The sequence below is a fragment of the Manacus vitellinus genome, unplaced genomic scaffold, assembly GCF_001715985.3.
Source record: "Manacus vitellinus isolate BGI_N305 unplaced genomic scaffold, ASM171598v3 scaffold_29_pilon, whole genome shotgun sequence".
NCBI classification, from domain to species: Eukaryota; Metazoa; Chordata; class Aves; order Passeriformes; family Pipridae; genus Manacus; species Manacus vitellinus.
The window spans coordinates 8,643,427-8,662,303 of NW_021940207.1; the positions used below are offsets into that span (position 1 = coordinate 8,643,427).

General features: G+C 37.1%; 1 protein-coding gene and 1 long non-coding RNA gene across 3 annotated transcripts in view; one reads left to right on the forward strand and one right to left on the reverse strand.

Moving 5' to 3' along the window:
- Window positions 1–12: 12 nt before the first annotated feature.
- On the forward strand, window positions 13–5,006 carry LOC115307580. Its single transcript, XR_003915882.1, has 3 exons — window positions 13–116; window positions 1,478–1,577; window positions 4,855–5,006. It is a non-coding gene; the product is annotated as an uncharacterized LOC115307580 (long non-coding RNA).
- The window catches only part of PLS1 (plastin 1), a 34,701-nt gene continuing 16,718 nt past the window's right edge, over window positions 895–18,877 (reverse strand). For both annotated transcript variants that reach the window (XM_008925310.3, XM_018074918.2), the window contains exons 5-16: window positions 18,537–18,669; window positions 17,538–17,619; window positions 16,108–16,273; window positions 15,870–16,012; window positions 14,524–14,619; window positions 13,016–13,211; window positions 7,791–7,869; window positions 6,612–6,726; window positions 5,782–5,915; window positions 4,756–4,879; window positions 2,578–2,702; window positions 895–2,093 (exon numbers count right to left, since the gene is read on the reverse strand). In XM_008925310.3, the coding sequence (XP_008923558.1) occupies window positions 1,958–2,093; window positions 2,578–2,702; window positions 4,756–4,879; window positions 5,782–5,915; window positions 6,612–6,726; window positions 7,791–7,869; window positions 13,016–13,211; window positions 14,524–14,619; window positions 15,870–16,012; window positions 16,108–16,273; window positions 17,538–17,619; window positions 18,537–18,669 (1,529 nt within the window). In that variant the 3' untranslated portion in view covers window positions 895–1,957. The remainder of the gene's footprint in view (window positions 2,094–2,577; window positions 2,703–4,755; window positions 4,880–5,781; window positions 5,916–6,611; window positions 6,727–7,790; window positions 7,870–13,015; window positions 13,212–14,523; window positions 14,620–15,869; window positions 16,013–16,107; window positions 16,274–17,537; window positions 17,620–18,536; window positions 18,670–18,877) is intronic.

Genomic DNA, 18,877 nt, shown 5'->3' on the forward strand with positions numbered 1-18,877 from the left:
GGCTGCGGCCTCAGGAAGCGCCGCTGCCCTGTGGCGACCGCGACCCCCCGACCCCCGATCCCTCCCGGCAGCGCCCAGAGGCCCGCGCCCCGCAGGCTGGCTGCGAAGGGAGCACGGTGAGGCACGGGGCGCACACACCGCGTCCCCCACCTGACCACTCTCAGTTCTGCGTTTTCCCTTAGAGAATCACACAATCGGTTAGGTTGGAAAAGACCTCTGAAATCTTCTAGTCCAATGTATGACCCAATACCACCGTGCCAATCAGACCATGGCACGGAGTGCCTCTTGTGCTCTTTAAACACCTCCAGGGACAGTGACCCCACCACCTCCCTGGGCAGCTCATTCCGGTGTCTGATCACCCTTTCTGTGAACAAATTCTTCACGTCCAATCTAAGCCTCCCCTGTGCAGCTTGAGGCAATGTCCTTTTGTCCTGTTGCTGTTGCCTGGGAGAAGAGGCTGGCCCCACTTGCCTCCTTTTTGGAGCTGTACAGAGCAGTAAAGTCACCTTTGAGCCTCCTTCAGCCCAAACACCCCCAGCTCCCTCAGCCTCCTCACCAGACTTGTGCTCCAGACCCTTCACCAACTACATGGTCCTTCTCTGGGCCCACTCCAACACTCAGTGTCCTTCCTGAATCTCTTTTAACCCAGCTGCTTGGATCCAAATCCAAGCATTTAATTCTCTCAACTACCACTTATCCTCTTATATAATAGAAACTGAATGGATGGATCTCTTACTGTTGATACATTATGTGCAAGATACTGAAGATATAAAGCTTAGTACAGCTGTTCACTCATCATGATTCTTGGGTTTTGCCACACTTTGAACTGGTTCCAGGAGCTGAGAGAAAGTAGCAGCTTCATACTTTAAAAAAATTGCTGTCATTTTAATTTAGTTGTCTTATTGTTTGGCTTCTGGTAACAACTTTATTAACTGTCCAGCTCCAGCAAGTGAAAATTTACAGCTGCAGAGAAAGGAGTACAAATACATATTTTAAAACTACTAAGAAAATAATTACAGACTTCATCTCATCCAGACAATGCACCAGTCTTTCTACACAAAACCTTTGCACCCAAGATATACAATTTAGGAAAATCAAAGGAGTGACCTGTAAGGAAATGCAGTACAGTAATGTGAAGCCCCAAACTGGACTAGCCAGCTCTTTATTGTTTTCTTGATACAATATTTTATGAAAAATTAAAAAAACCCAACCAAGAGATGTTTAGTCCAACTGCAAAACTTAATACATATGCAGACCTAATGATGACATGACATTTCTGCCTTCTATTGCTGGTTTTTTCATATGACACAGACTGTAAGAGTTCCTGCAGAACAAAACTACTACTTTTTTTTAAAGATTATTCCCACAAAAAAAAGTTTCATCAGCTTAATCAGTATTCATTAGTTTTCAGACATTATCACAGGCCTTCACTTGCTCTCCCTGAAGTCAATGACAAGACTCTCATTGTCTCCAACAGGAGTGAAGCTCTCCGAGAATAAGGCAAGGATGATAACTTCTGTGCAGTTTGGAGTAATAGGACAGGATTGGAATGCACCTTGAAACGTGTATGACTACGTGTAAGTAACACCCACAAAAATCAAACAATGTGTCGCAATTGGTCCTGAAATAACATATGTAAAACGATGCAGATTCTTAAAATGCTATGAAAACTAATACAAATGAAGCTTGATTAATATGGTGGGGTTTTTTTCCAAGCAATACAAATCTAAGATGTTAATTTGGTAATGAATGGGTTCTGAAAACAGTATTAGCCATAAATAATCCATGTGTTATGAAATGGAATAAAATTAACTAATATAAATACATTATTAAAAGGTAATTGATGAGTGTATTTGTGCATACACTTTTTCTCATTTCATACTAAGCTTCAGAACTCTGTAAACTGCGAGGCATTCATCGTGGTTAACGTGGCAGAAAGTTATATTACATGTCTTCATTATTTTATTTTGTTCAGTCCTCTTCCCATCAAACATGCAAACACTGTCATCACCATTTTTGGCTTCACTTCAACCAGATCATCTGGGAGAGCATAAATACGAGCACCAATTTTTCGAGCAACCGAAATGGCGTACCTTGAAAACGAGAGAAAACAAAGACTGTCGTTTGTCTGGCATCTCTAATGTGTCACAGTCCACAGCAACAAAACAAGATTTTAATAGTGGGATACATCTGCTCAGTCAGTACTTAGGCTCTACTAGAAAATGGATATTATTGTGAAGAAAGCATGTATTAGCAATTCTACTGGCAGATGTTTTCCTACTGGCTATCAAAGCAGTTATTTTTGTCAAAACCAATATGGGTTATGGCAGGCTATTCAGAAACCAATTGTAGTGCAGTGGTGGGAGGTCATATCACCTGTGAATTTGAGTTCATATTTTAGATACTCTAGAAAAATAACTCAGTAATGTTATAATTTATAATATATTCATTTGAAACAAATCAGTTAATATTAGTGTAATCTCTCTCTGTTAATAATTCAGTAAATCGTTAATTACACCATGAATTCATGCATTTCCTGCATTTCAGGAAAATACAGTGCATTCATTTAAAACTTACTTGGCATTATTCAATTTGTCTTGGTAAGAAAGGTCTTCCCTCTTAACCATTTCTGGACGAACTGCTTTTGGTGCAATGGCATCTATTAAATCTAGGACAGGTAAACTAGTGCTAATTGATTTGTCCTAAAAGAAAAAGACTCAAAAGATTAGTTTAAGGAATTTGCTTTGATTATTCCATCTTCATAATGCAAAAGACTCTACAGCACATCTTGCATACATACTGTTTTGTTACTTTATAATGTGAAGGTTTTCCTCACCCTTTATGAGATCTAATGTTCTTTTCTGCAATCAGAATTATAAGGTTCACTGTGCTGATATGATTATTATACCAATGGTTTAAATTTATTTGATGAAACTTCCCCCCTTCCCTAAGGAAGGAAGGGAATTTTGATAGAAGTCCAAGGACCAGACTTTCAAGACAACATCAAGATATTTACATTCCCCAGTACTTTTGGTTTTCTCTTTTTCTTGCCATGGAACTGTTTTCTGCAGTAGTTTATGGCTCCTTTTTACAATTTTTCAACTCAGATGGTATTCTGAGCTACTAGGAGCAGTCTGTGTTTCGTATTTAATACATAGACATTCTCAAAAAAGCAAGTGCTGTTGCTGCAATTATTCCTTCCCAGCTGTTTGGGCAGAGAAGGAGCTGCTGATGCCAAACCAAGAGCAGGCAGCAGCAGCCGAGCACAGGCCACGCAACACAGCTGCCTGTCACCAGGTCAGAGCTATGATTCCCAATTCAGTGAAGTCCCACAGAGCCATCATATTAATTATACATCTAAAAATACTAATATAATTCTGCTTGGAGACATTAAATGCATGGACTATATGCCCAAGACCATAGGACACACCTTTGTCATTTTTAGTGTTTGAACTAATGGCAATTCAATAGCACTTGGCTTTCATAGCCCACAGTAAAATATCAGGCATTTCTGCATTCTCTACTATCTGTTTGCCATAGTGATGCCAAAATCCAAAGAGTGATAGACAATATATACGTGAATATTGTAAAAAAATTAGTAGTAAAAAAAAAAAGAATATTGAATATGTCACTTTACATCAGTATCTCCTTATCTTTAGTGGTCAAGCATCAGTTGAATTATCTTAAAAACACCAGTTGAATGACCTTAAAAACAAGCAATGTCCTACCAAAAACACAGGCATACCAAAAGCAAGATATTGGGACAGATTCCCTTCAGACTTTCATTTATTTAATACCAACATTATTACAATTTATGCAGAAATAAGAGAAGCAGCAATCTCTCTTAAGAAAAGACTTAAGTTACCTCCTAGAATGAAAATGGAATATTTTGCTCTACAAAATTATATTACCTGTTACCTAATAAAGCTTACCTAATTAAAGTTCATACCACAGTGAGCTCTCAAATATTTAACTTATGTTCCTGTTGTGGATCACAGACATAACTGCTGCTGATTATACAATGAACCTGTATAAGAATATTATATTTGCATGCAACTGCCATTATTAATCTGCCATTTCTAGAGATTCACACAGCATAGCACACCTGGCACGCACATGGCTTCCTTTGCGTTTAGCACTTTAATAATGTGGAAGGAAAGCTTCCTTTATCAGTTTGTTCCTATTTGCTGCATGGGAACAGCTCCTGGGTGACACAGGGCTGCTGCACGTCGGCGGTGCCCAGGAAGACACGAGATGTCGCTGGTTACCTTGGGCTCCCTCTCCTGGCTCTGTCACTCTGAGAACACCTTTTAACCAGCTCTCAGTAGAACTGGTGAGCCGCCCCCAGCATTTCCAAAATTGTTCTTCATGCCTGTACGAGCATGTGTCTATATCTAAAAATCTGAAAGATACACGACATGCCACGCCCAAAACATTGGGAACTTCAGGCAGAAGCCCCTTTGAACGCTTAAACTTTTTTTTGTTTGTTTGGTTTTTTGTTTGGTTTTTTTTGTTGTTGTTGTTTGGTTTTTGTTGGGGTTTTTCTTTTCTATCTTATTCCAGCTATTAAATTTCTTTTTCTTATTAACAAATTCGTAAAATACTTTTTGAGGATTCACAAACTGTCAGAAACACTTCCTTAAAGAATTATGATAGCTGATGGGAGAGCCACTGTTAAAGCCAAACTGTTAACATACAGGTTTAAAATCTCAGGTGTGATTGTATATGGAAGGAAGAGTAAATAAATTTGATTACCTTAAAACTTGTAATTGAAGCTTTCTTATCTGCTTTTGCAAGTGTCTGATTCACCCACTTAATAATAATTTCATCATTTACTTTTTCCCCCTCTCCAAGGTCTGATAGTACATTCAAAGTATACCTTCAGTAAAGAAAACAAGAGCCCAGGTTAAAACAAGTAGTAGAACTCAACTCTTCAAACAGTACAAAGCTACAAGCAAAAGTAAAATATTACTTCATCACAGTAACAATGCCAAGTACTTCTCTTCATAAGGTACCCTTACCTTATAAGCTATTTAGTACTTTAAATCATTTTTTCAGTGGTTGCAAGAAAAAAACAGTATCCCAAACCTCATAATATTCACTGTAACATCTTCTTCATGTATTTAACTCAGCACACCATAATTAATTTTACTTTATGATTTTAAATGGCTCCCTACCATCCTAGTCACCTTGAAAACTGAATCACAATAGTCTGAGGAAAAAAAGTATTAAGTGTTCTGCAATCAGTCTAAGAAAACTGCCTTGTGGAAAACATTTGCAATAAAAAACTTTATTGAAATCACTTTATAATTTTTTTTTCTTCAGTACACTAGCAAGATTTTGATTTTATGATAGTTATGTTGCTATAGCTGTGATGACCTACAATTGTTTTTACCCTTTTAACTTCTATTGTATATATTACCTCTTTCTGGGTTTTACAAATATTTAAATTACTCTCTACTTACAGAAAGATACATGGAATCAACATGAAATAATCTGAGCTCTTTTTACTTGCTGTAAGATTTATAATTTTAATCCCAGTTTCTAGTTTATAAGGTTTTAAGAGTTGCTGTAAAATGTTTTTCAATCACTACACAGTATGGAAAATTACAAAACACATATAAAAGTTTATCTTTGAGAAGAGGGATATTTAGAGATTGCTCTCTAAAATACCCATTGGGTGAACTGACCACTGGCCTTAATTTGCCTTGATATACAAGACACATACAGGCATGCACAGACACATATATACACATTTATCATATATTATGCCCACCTTACCTTCTCATCAGCTGCCATACCAAAGCCAAAGTCAGAGTTGGATTACCCTCATTTAGATCGTGTCCAGCAATACCAACCAGTGAGAATTTGGCTTTTGCCTTCCCAAGTTCCACTGCATAATTGCAATTCTCAATCTAAAAATAAATTTTGTGTGCAAATAATGAATACACCTTAATATTTCTGCAATACAGACCTATAATCTATGTGTATTTTGAATAACTTAGGCTTACTGTTACCTATGGTGAGATTTGAAGCTAGAGAAGGATTTCTATTCTACCTCCACTGTGATTAAAATAACACAGTTTTTACTATAAATGCAAGTGTGTAATATTCAAATGATTATATTTTTCCCACATTTGAAAAAAACAAGTTCACTTTCACTAGGGCGGTGAATTAAAATATACCTATATCAAAACTATACTTGGAAAAATATTTAAATGTGTTCTTCTTAAACATACAGTAATTTTTATCCTCTACAGTCACAAAACTAATGGAAAACTTGGATTCTGCAAGTCCTGCACAAATCCTCTGGGCAGCTGTGAGGAAACACCTCACAGGATAAGAGCACCAAGCTGTGATAGCTGTGTCAGACCTGAAACTTTCACTTATATATCCAAACCAGACCATAAAATACATATTGCCAAAAGGTGTCCACATTTATAAAGTGATATATGCTATAACTACTATTTATTCCTTGGGATAATATCTGGAAGATATGCTTTCTTCTTCTTCCCCCCTCCCCAGGACTGACTCATTAGCACACAAATCCAGACAACACAATCAGCACAAAGGAGACAGTGAAGCTGGGCTGTTCCAGAGCATCTACCCACCTTTTTCATATTCCCACCGAGCAGTGAGTAAGGAGGTTTGTTGACATGGTTCCAGTCAACCGGCACACGAGTCATATCATACAATTGGAAGATGATTAAAGCATCAGAAAGGTCACTAAACCAGAGGAAAACAACGTTTTTAAGCACAAAAGCTCGTATTGACAATGAAAGTAAGTACTTGAGACTCCTCAAAGTGTAATTAAGTCACTGAAAAATTCCAGACATTTAAATAAAAATGTGTGTCACTCTGTAGAGAAACTGGCCTATATTCTATTGCTTGATTTCAGCAATTATATGGATCCAATTCTGCATTTAATTTCATTATTTTCACAAATCTTAGTGAAGTAAGCTCACCCATAGGCTCTACCAACTTCAGTTAAATAATTGCTTTCACAGAGTGGGCATAGACAAAATAGCTGCTAAAGAGTTTTAATTTATTGATCTAGTTTTAGTTTCCTCAGGACTTTTCCAGATGTTAAATACTGATGCTTTATCTGCATCTACAGATGTATTTAGCTGGAGAATAATCAAAACCAAGGTACTTATCTTGTGAAAAAAGAATAGTAGTAAAAGTATTATTTTCCCATTATATATTGCATTCCTGATAATCCCCTTGAGCTACTTACTGAATGAAATTCTCCACATTAAGCTACCTACAGATCGCTTTACAGAGGTCAGAAAACAGACACAATGAAACCTAACAGCAAATACACATGGAAGCAGATGCTCCCAGTTTCTCTCTCTGTCTCATCTTTTATTGACAAGATTTCAATCAACTGCTGGCACAATTTGAAAGCATCTAAAAAGCATGTTATAAAGTCCTTCCTTTGAGGGAATACCCCACTCTGCACAGCTCCTTACAGTCTACTGAGAAAAAACCCCACGCATCATAAACCACAATTACCTCAACTTTTAAAAAAATGTAACTCAAAGCACAACTGAGTGACGGGACAACATAAAAACCTTCTTAGGTCTTCTAGTATTTCTAGATGATGGCTAGACTATTTGAGTATGATACTACTTAATGTGGTTCTACAGACCAGTTTTGAAGTTCCTATCACATTGTTTGGAAACCTGAAAATCACTGTTCTAGTAGAAATACAACTTCCCTCTCTTCTTCCCTTGTTTCTTGCCCTGTCATCCAAGGGAAGTCCAATAATTGTTTTAAAAAACCCTTACCTGTATAAATGGTTAACATATGGGCTTACACCCAGTGAATTCATCCAGTTTCTGAAAGTCCTTTCTTCCTTACTTTCTCCTATGGTGACAAATATAATTCTCAATAAATTATTGGAGAAAACACTTTAATAAGCAATCTTTAAATGGCTCTCATACTCCTCATACCCCCTTCCCTCCCTAAAATGAGTTCATACTTTCCCTAACAGTGTCTACACTGGGTAACACATGAGGCAATAGTGTCCAATTCAGACTCACTTAATTCTGGCCACAGGGACAGAGGCACTAGAGGGAGTACTGTTAGGCTACATTTTTCTGAGTAAATACAATTTGATGAAAAAAAATAGACTTCTTTTGTTATATTTTCTGTAATTAATATATCATGAAGAAAATAGTGATGATTAATAATAATTTCCTAAAATTAAAATGAGTGACAATTGCATTCAACAGTATGGTTACATCTATTTGAAATGGCATCTTTTTATTAAAAGTTAGTACTAACACACATATTGCAACTGCTCCAAGCTGCAGACACTACAGCTTGACTCTCTCCACACAGAAGCTGCCAGGGTTAATTTGTGAAGGGCCTCCCAAAAGCAACAGAATTCACTTTTTTAGTTTTTAGCACTGGAGACTTAGCAAGGCAGTGATGTATTGGTTACATTTGTGAAGCTGCCAAGGGGACCAGTTACCCTCACAGTTTTAACCAGCAGTTCTGCTTATGAGAACTGCAGAAAAGTAATTAGGAAGTAAAACCCAACCTTCACTTTCCTGACTTACATTGCTTTTATCCATTGCCACCATGAGTCCTAAACCAACCCTCTTTCTCTATAAAGATACAGCTTATAATAGTACATTGACTTTCTACATAAACACTACCTAAATTTTAACAATGTAATTGTGGCCAGCTGCCTGTGAATCAGTGCTGCATAAGCTGTTTTCTCTTATAGCAAAGAAGCACACTTAAGAAAATATTTTGCCTGAATATGTGAGCTTGGAATAACCTCATCACTTCATTCCCACAGTTAAGAAAACAGAGAGGACACTGAGGAGGGAGAAAACCTCCCCAAACAATGAAAGAACAGATTTCTCTGGACTGAAGCACAAATACCTAAGTAAGATTTTTCACTGCTGTTCTCATTTGCTCCTTAGAGGGTAACGACACCAAGTTTGTCTGATGAGGTTTATATAGCATGACAACTGTCTCATTTAGTACTGCAGTTGGAGGCTGACTACACAATAATGAATGTTTTTCCAAAATGAAACTACTGCGTAAACATGTATTTATGTTTAGACTAGAAAGAAAACCTCTTTAATATTATTTCTCCATGCATAACATTGTCATAACATTGATTTTTACATCAGGGTTACAATTTTAATCTAGGTCTCTTACCCTTTTATACAAAAAGCTCTGGACTTCAGAAATTTCAGCTGTAGTTCACAATTTCTAACAGAATAAATGTTATTTAAAAAGTTTCAGCCAGCTTACCAGTTACTCTCCTGTAATTATGAAATAGTTTATATTCATCCTACTGACACATTTTCTAAATTATGAGTTTTTTCATATGCAATTCAAACTAGTGTTTGTTTCAAATATTTACTTGTAAAAATAACTAAAGAGTTAATGATGAATATATGCTGAAACAAGAAAAAACACTATTTTGCAAGGTCATCAGTCAGCTTTGTTTCTCATATTTCTTCCCACATTAAAATTTAAAAGAAGAATCACATTTTGTGACAAAGTTTTTAAAAATATCAGTTTCCCATTAAAAAAAAAATAATCACAACTCAAGAATGAGATATAATTTAAGTTTATAAAGAGTATCTTTAGAGGTTATAGTATTTTGAAGCAAGTACCTTTTGCTTTATTTTTAAAAGTGTTTAGGGTTACCGAGCTTTGAGTTCATTTGCAGCAGTACCTAAAGTACTGATCACAAAGTGCTTTTAAGAACACTTGTCCATTGCAAGGACAGTACCAGGGTTATATAATGAACTCTTACTCAACAGTTTAGCCACAAAAACACATACTCAGCAACTGCACTCAGAGTGAGAGTTTTAAAAGGCATGCTTAACATTGTTGAAAGAATCCAAAGTAGCCAAGCAGGAGCAAGAGCATGCAAGTTGGGCTGGACCCTTTTGAATAGTGGGAATCCAGGAACTAAACCCAGCATACTATATTTAATATGCCACTCTGAACAAATCCCTTTATCATGCAACACATAAGCGTTTGTAAGTTTTCCAGATGGCTGAGAACTGATCAATTTTTTCTCTCTATTCTTTTATTCAAAATATACCTTGTGATCCTATCAGGAGCATATCTTCTGCTGAGTGGTGCAGCAGATAGCCAAAATCATTGGAAAACTGCAGAAAGGGGGCAGAGCTACACAAAAGAGAGAGGAGCAAATTTGGTAGTATCCTTTATATGTATTGCCATCTCTTTCTTTGAGATCACTATACCATGGAACTGAGTGGGGAGGAGCTGTAGCGCGGGGGTCAAGAATCCAAAGAGCTGCAAATACCTGAGATTCTCTCTGGAAGACAACAGAGCTCAAGATGCAATTGCACTCTAAATTCAGCCAGCCTGAGTGGGAGTAATTCACAATAACAGCCATGAAGGCTGCAGTAATCTAAGCAACAGCAGAGGACATTGACACTGCAGGAAAGGTGGGTGGGGTGGACACAGGTCCCTCCTCTTCCTCCCCCCAAGAGCTCAGCTTTCTGTATGACCTCATCTCCAGAGTGCTGAGGTTCCTCAGAACAGGAGCAACATGCAAAGGTTGTGCATTAAGTGAAGTCAGGGCTGTCCCCTCCACCCCCACACAATGTCAAGTGTTCATTTGGTTGTGTCAGTATTCCTGAGGGATACACTCTCTCTGTACAAGTGCACATCACCAGGCTTGTTCAGTATTATCAGGGCAGATGTCATTTTATGCCCAGAATTCATCATCTGAAACTCAGGAGAACTGCCACATCATACCCTTTGGGTGGAGCAGTCACTGAAAAGATGGAATTTATGCAGGAAAATGAAGACTTTCAGAAAGCTCTACTCACCCATGCATGCCTACAGCTTGACATCTTGTTCATGGAAAGCCCTTACTGGCTAAACCCACTGAAATAACTGTATGGCATTTGACTTACTGCAACTCTTGCCCCCATTTTATGTGCATCACACCTGTGGGGTTTTTTCCTTCTCTTTTACTTATGACGGCATATTAAAACAATAGAAACATGTAAGAACAATGCAAAAAATCAACCAGAAAAGGACAGAGATGATTAAACACTAGGAAAAAAAAAAAGAAGAAAAATTGCAGAATAAACACTTTTATGGAGTACAGAAAAGTACTAAATACAGTACCTACATTAGGAGGGGTCAAATCTGCATTTCATGAAGCAAAACAGGAAAGCATTATAAATTATGAGTCAGATTTCAACAGACAATCTATGATGAAACTATAGAGAAATTAATGTCATATTTTATATCACTACCTTGAGAAAATAACAGTAAAAACACAGGACTTAATGGAAAGAAAATAAAACATTAACAGAAAAAAACATTAACAACATTGTCTTTCGGCTAAAATAACTATTTTGATGGTTTAGGTCTACATGACACCACGGGAGTTGTTATTTGGGGGCAAAGAAGAATCATCTACTTGCCTTTGAACAGACAGCATTGGCATGATTACCCATCTCTAAAATATCTACTATAAATAGTAAGTTAATTTTGACCAGTATTTACCATTACAAAATGGTAGTCTAGCATTCAGGTGATTTTAAGTTTTTACAACTGTTTTTAGCTGAGATTTGATCTCATCTAAATATTTCAGGAAAGTCCAGAAACTACTTCAGCTGTTTTTTTGCCATGCCAATGAAAACTTCCAAATTTGACCAAGTTTTCAGTGTTTTGAATCACATCAGCAACTTTGTCTTCAGAACACAGAAGCTGAACTAAACATATTCCACATCCACGCAGCTCCTGTATAAATTTGCAAGAGCATACATTTCTAATAAAATTGCAGCAGAGGAAGACCAGACCTTTCCTTCAATCATTTGTCCTGGCCAGCAGGGACTGCAGTGACTGGGGATATCACAGCTGAAAAGGGAAGACTGTGCTCTGATACCTCTATCACAGCTGGCACCCAGCTGAAGCGAGAAGAGCAGGAAGCCTGACACAGGAGTGGTCTGGGGGATACAAGATTTGTGACACAGGGATGCAGCAGCACAGACAAATTATGAAAAAACAGGAGCAAAGGAAGATGGACTCACCTAGATGGAAAGGAAACCTGATAGGAACAGTAAGAGGAAGGCAGGAGAAGGCAGTGCAGAGGAATATGTGAACATTGCTGATGATTCTCCCGAGTGCGGCACCCCTGATTCTCACATTCCTTTGAGATCAGTGAACAACTGTGAAACACACTGGCAGGAGCCATTTCATTATCCTAGATTAGCTGGTCCACAGCAAGGGCAACAGCCAAAGACTGTTACCAATCATCCCTTTATCTCTAGCATTAGAGATTTGAACTGTACAGTAAAAGGCCAAACTCCCTGATACAGTAGGATCTATACAGGTTGTTGATGCAATAGATTAATATAGGTTGCTGATACAGAAGCCTTTTTTTAAAAGAAATTTCCTGCCTTAAAAGGCAACAAACAAACACACACAAATATATATCAATGAAGTATGGGAAAAATACTTTTAAAGACTATTACAGTTGCTGTGGGAACAAGTTAAGCCAGCAGCACCTGCATAAAGTTAGTTAGAATCAAAAGGGAGTGTTTCAGCCTTGGAGCTGAGAAGGAGTGTGTCAATCAAAACATCGAGTTTGCAAAAAGTCCTGGGAATTCTGGTTAACTGAATGCAAGTGCTGCTGGCTTAACTTGTTCCCACAAGCTGCATAGTATGGCACTGTAAATTAGGAAAAGCTAGAATTTGTGCATCAGCTAATATATAAATAGTATGGAAAGAAGCATAGGAAACTGGAAGAAAAGTAGGAAGATAGCATTTGCTCCTGCAAATGAATAATAGAAGGTTATTCAGGAATAACCACTTGGTCAGGCTAACACAAGGGAACAATATACACAGCAACAGGCACTTCTAAGGTTTATATTGATTGCTAGTGAGATAAGACAGGCACATCACACAGGGATCCTACATCACAACCTAGAAGGAATACTTAAATATAAATCACTAATATTCTTATCTTCTGTATGCTTAGTAAGTTGAGTACCTTCTAATAAATTGAGATCATAAGATGAATTGTCAGGCTTGTGTAGGGCTGGATAGGTGTTAAAGAGATTTGCAACAAAAGCTAAATTGAGTTTAGGGTTGCCTGCAACCACATCAGCTGGAGTTACAAACTGCCTGCAGCCCAATTTATCTGCCTGCTGGAGCATGTATTCAGCTCTCCTCAAGTCATTTTTATCCTAAAAAGAGAAACAAACAAACAAAAATTAATTTGCAATAAGTAGCTGCACATTTTTGGTTTTTTACCAGATCTTCAGGTAGGAAAATCTTTAAATGATCCATGTCAGTTCCTCCCTCATTCCTCAATGCCTGAGCTATCTCTTGCTGATGATGTGACATGACAATTCCCCTCTTCCTTCCACCTTTTTTCTGTCCTTCACTTCTGTGGCTGCCAGCATAGCATTCCTCATGAATCCCAGCAACTGCAGCCAGAACTGTATTGGTTATGTTTCCATTTCCAGACTGTTGATTCCCATATTACATATTTTGACAAAGGTTCACCATCACTGCTTTAAACTGATATTCTCAAGCACAGTAATTACAGATGATGCCCAAAATCCTAAGTGAAAGTTTGAATGCTTCAGGTTTGTCTTCCTTTTAATATTTTTGCCTCTGAATCATCGTAAGTTGGCAACCTGTGTGTTTTGTACATTGGTATTTATTATATGTACTGAGGTTTATACCTCAGAACATGATCACATAAACTGTAGGAAACTACATGGAAAAACTAACTACTACTCTTTCTCACTCCCCAAAAAATCCAAAGCAAGAGCAAACAAAGAAAACAGAGCTCTCCTTATGAAGGAGTTTGAGAGAACTAAAGCCTGTAAGCAAACAACTTTGCATATGGGTTTCATTATTATAATGAATAACAAGATTCTACTTTAGATTCTGATTGATATATAGATATCTCAGGCATGCAGTTCAGCTTTGCATCAAATGCATTCTCAGAACAATCCTTCCAATGAGCACCATATTGCACCTTAAGCAAAAGTGTTTTCACATCCATGTAGGTTGATTTTAGACCCTCTATCCCTTTACAACGTCAAGCTTGATGGATGCCACACTGTCCTGCTCGTTATTGGAAGGGTTCACATGTTTTTTCTGAAATCTGTTTGAGGAAGGTTTGAGGAAGGATCACAAGGTTTGTCAAGTCTACTCTTTTTCCTTGTCTGAATTCCAAAAGAGGAAGACTGAGCAGGATGTTGTAATATTTGTGTTGGATGACCCTGCTGAAAATAAACATACACTACTCCAAGTAAAACACAGCTCCATGCTTCAGACTGCAGGATGCATTATCCTGTTTCGGCAGCACTCGGGGACTTTACAAGTTTTTTCCCATTTAAGCCTTTGTAACTCTGAGGAATCTGAATTCTTGCACATGTTAGAAAACAAAAGAAGATTCAGGGGCAGCCTGGTAACCAGGATGTTGGACACATACACAGGGGTCTCAGATAATTCCAGTCTATTTTCCCATTTCTGGATACTCACATGAAATCCTGAAAAGTCAATTTTAATGGGCAGTTGATCCATGTCATCTCCTTTGGGTGCAATCTGATTTAACAGATGGTAGTATGCTCTTGAATCCTAAAACAAGCAGTGTAATATTTAAAAAAATAAAAAGCAGCAAGTATGTAGCCTTTCCTAGCCATTTATTGCTCTAATAGTCCAATCTAAAAGCCACATAAGTCAAAAATACAGCACCCTAATTTCAGTGAATATGAAAGAGGTCATACAGCCATTTTACTACACTATTTCACATAGAAGTTATTTAGCCAGATGACAGAGAAAAGGAATGTCTGCTAATTATTCTGGACAATGCTAGTTTTATTCTCCTGAATATTAACTAGACTGTTGTAATTCAGATATTCAGGGCAAATTAATATAGAAAAATACCCAATTTGCATCTTATATTCACTGTTGGTATTTTACACCTTTACTGTCCTTATCAAACAGACTGGTTTATAAAAATTTCTCTTTCTTAATCAGTGAGGTAATGAAAATTTAAAAAGGAGAGTAAGGTGGTTCTTTTAGGATGAATCTATAGTGACAAAACAAATTATATTAATTTGATGCAGTTTTCAGTGTGCTTCTGGGGTCCCCCCCCAGTAAGAAACCAGGAGAAAAAATAAAACCCTACTAGTTTTAGAAGTATTTAATACTTCTCTTAAACAGCATATATTTTTACCATAGTAGCAGTTTTCATATAAAACCTTAGTTAAATGCTTGCTTTAATAACAGCTTTCTTGGTGGCATTTCAAAATACCTAACTAGCCATTAATGACATGGTTTTCTTCAGTGAAAGGAGGTTTTATCACCTTAGGGAATCTTCCTCCTTTGCTTTTAGTTTTAAAAAGTTGGTGTTTTCTCTCTTCAGCTGGGCTACTACAGAACTCTGCACACCTTAGGCAGAGTGACTGAAGAGAGAAGAATTATGCAGCTCTGCCACCTGCCCTGAGGAGCAAGCACACCTTTCAGTCCTCTCTGTCAGTCACTTGGCACACCAGCATAGCAGTGGCTGGGAGTTATTAGTTAACTAATAAGGTAGTGCAAATTGTCCTAAATAACTCTAATCAGCACCTCAGAACATTAGAACTTCTCTGAATATGAGCTTGTTGGAAGTGTCCACATTGTGACGTGATAGTATGAGCAACTGAATTGGATGTGTGAGATCAAAACTCTTTCAGAGTTGAAAAATGCAGCGTGAAACTACAGCTAGAAAAAGCAGATTACTATTTTATCTAAATTCTTCTGATCTGACTGATTTGTTTTTATGCATAGTGTGCATAATATTTTAATAGCATTATGTTCAATTATCAGAGCAAATAACTACAAACCTTAATGTCTTGGCTGAAGTTATTGATTTTCTGCCACCCTGCATTGGCCAGATGATAGTTTACCCAGCGTAGCAAGAGGTCTTCTGGGGAAAGCTTCATCAACTGATCTAGTTCTTCCCCTTCATTTAGCAAGGCAATAAGAGCTAAAAGCAAGTTTGAAAGAACGCTGAAATCATTGCTACTGTGGTCTCAGCTAATTCCAAGTGGCTGACATTGCTGTACCTGGCACTGCTCTTACCTTCATTTCTGGAGAGCTCAATATCAGCAAAAAGACCAACTTTAATGATCTGCCACAGGAGTCCTAACACCAAGTGTGGCTTCCCTTCTTGCAAATCTTGTGATCCAATATTGACAACTGTACAGCCAATGGCAGATGCTGAGTTCAGAGCCAGGTTTAGGTTTTCCTATTTGGAATATCATTGTTTGACAAACTCATGAGGCTGTAATTCTTAGTAAATTAGTTCATATTAAACTTTGGAAGAAATAATGCATTAGTTCAATAGAAAACTGCACTCCAGAGATTTTTTGTGAACTACCTCATATCCTACCAAAATTTAGTAGAAAACATTATTGATACTGTTCAATATGGACTCACAAAAAATTGTGGACTACCTTCTGCAGCTTGGATCACTGAGGAATACTCTAATCAAAACACTTTCTGTAATTCATAAGTATCAGATGTACAAATTAAACAAAACTGCTCAAAATATCAGTGGCCTGATCCAGTGGAAAACCATGTTCAGATGGAATTCTGCGCTGTGCAGAAGGCTACTGACATCACTGCCATCCCATCTTGAATCTTATACAGGCTGACACACTCAAGCAACTGTAAAACTGTAACTGAATGGAGAGCATAAGAAAATCACAACAATTCAACACCCTGACACTGAAAGTAAAGCCAATGATTGTCACAGATGAAACGCTCCAAGGAAAAATAGCTGGCAGCTCTCATCAATATTATGATTTTCTTGTGTCACATTTTAACTATCTACAGAGACAACATAAACACACATAGTATTATCTTTGCTGACAAATCTTCTTAAAAATAAGTAGAGATTACAGAACCCACTTGGAGGATTTAGAACATAGTATGGTTTAACTTTTTGTATTTTAACGCCACAGCCTGAAATGAAAAGTCTGCCAATTTAATCAGCATTTTTTTCTTTCTGGGCTGGTAGCTTATGGATCTACTTCCTCTTCCAGACCTATTTTCTTAAACCCAAGATCATGAAAACTGTTTCTCTCAAATTTTTTCATTACTTCATACACAATTAAAAATTGAGGTTCTCATTTTCTGCCCAAAGTGCTCTCCACTATGAAAATACGTCATTCTGCCATACAGCCATGCAGGTACTTTCTGCTTTGCTAAAGTGCAACCTGACCATCTACTCAGAAGTCTAAAATTATTTTCTTCAGGTACTTAGTAAAGCAAAACAAAAATAGTGAATATGGGAAGAACTAGGGAAAGCATGAAAAATCCAAGTTTTCCTGTAAATCATCTAAGAAACAGGAGAATTTAGCAAAGTATTATAATATAGAATTTCATGCTTTACTATTTTTTTATTACATAGGAGTTTTAATTATTTTTTTTCTCCACCAGGAGAACTGTCACTAAATCAGAAAAATACTTTTTCACTTGTGGCAAGTTCCTATCCATGCAGTACTTACAGAAATAGTGAAAGGAGTGAGTTTTTTCTTATTAATAGCCCTTTCATCAATTGTATCTGGCTGTGAAAAATTGATCATTTTGCTAAGGAAGAAAAATCAAGAGTTAATTCAAACTTTCATTTTACAGAAAATATACTATTTGATTATAAACTTGTAACACTTCAAACTAGCTGAAAATACTTATGACAAGATTTTAAAAACCCCTCATCATCCTCTAAATCTCCTCTCCCCGTTAAATACTTGTACATTCATTCAGAACACCCCAGATAATGTTGCTAAAAGAAACTCGAGCATTTGGCTTTTATAATTAATAGAGCACGTCTGTACTGTCACAAAAAGGTCCTGAGAAGATTAAAACTGTAAACCAAAGTCAGTTAAATGGTCTCTACTGACAAATTTTGTAGTATAATCAGTGTACTTCTGCATTGCATTTCTGTAGTACCTTGTATGTACATGGATCTCAAAGACTAATTCACATCAATACTAACATGCTAATCCCTTGTTAGCATGGTGTATGAGTAAGTACTATTAATCTACTTTAACTAACTAGAAAGTTACAGCAAACTGAAGTTAAGGGACCTACTATACACTCTCTGTTTTGCCATGGATTTAATTCAGATTTCTGTTCCTCCTGTTCCATGATTTAGTGACTATAATTAGTAACTTCTAAAAATATTTTAAACATTTTCTAATTATTTCCACTAATGAATATATGAACTGTGCAATTATCATCTCCTTTATAAACAACCTGCACATATCTGACGAGCATAATTACAGGTGTGAAGTGGAAAACCACTTCTATAACATAATCATAGTCATATAAAAAATTTGCTAAAAATCACATTTCTATGGGCAAACAGATTTTCCCCATTTTACACATTGGTTGAAATATTTAGGAGTGGAATCTTGATGTTAAAGCCTATCAGAAGTTTTCCAATTCATGTCACTGTGATCAGCATTTAACCTTTGAGATTAATTTCTTTTCTTTCCTGGACTCACCAAAGAAGGATGCCATCTGCAAGGGATTTAAACAGACTGGCATCTGATGGGTTCATGGGGAGGAGGTGCTTACAGTCTGGGTCATCTTGTAGAGCTTTATTTATCCAATTAACAAAAGCAACTTTTTCTTCCTCTGAAAAAAAAGACAGCATTAAAATAGTGGATTATCATTTTCATGAACACATACTACTGAACATCATATGTGGGTCAAAGAGGTTTATCTGCAATAAAACCCCTGAGTTTCACAGAGGCCAGTTATGAAAAGAATCAGACTGTGGGATCTGCCACAAAAATGGCAAGTACAGATTGATCTTTCTCCTACTGCACCCTCGAAATATCTG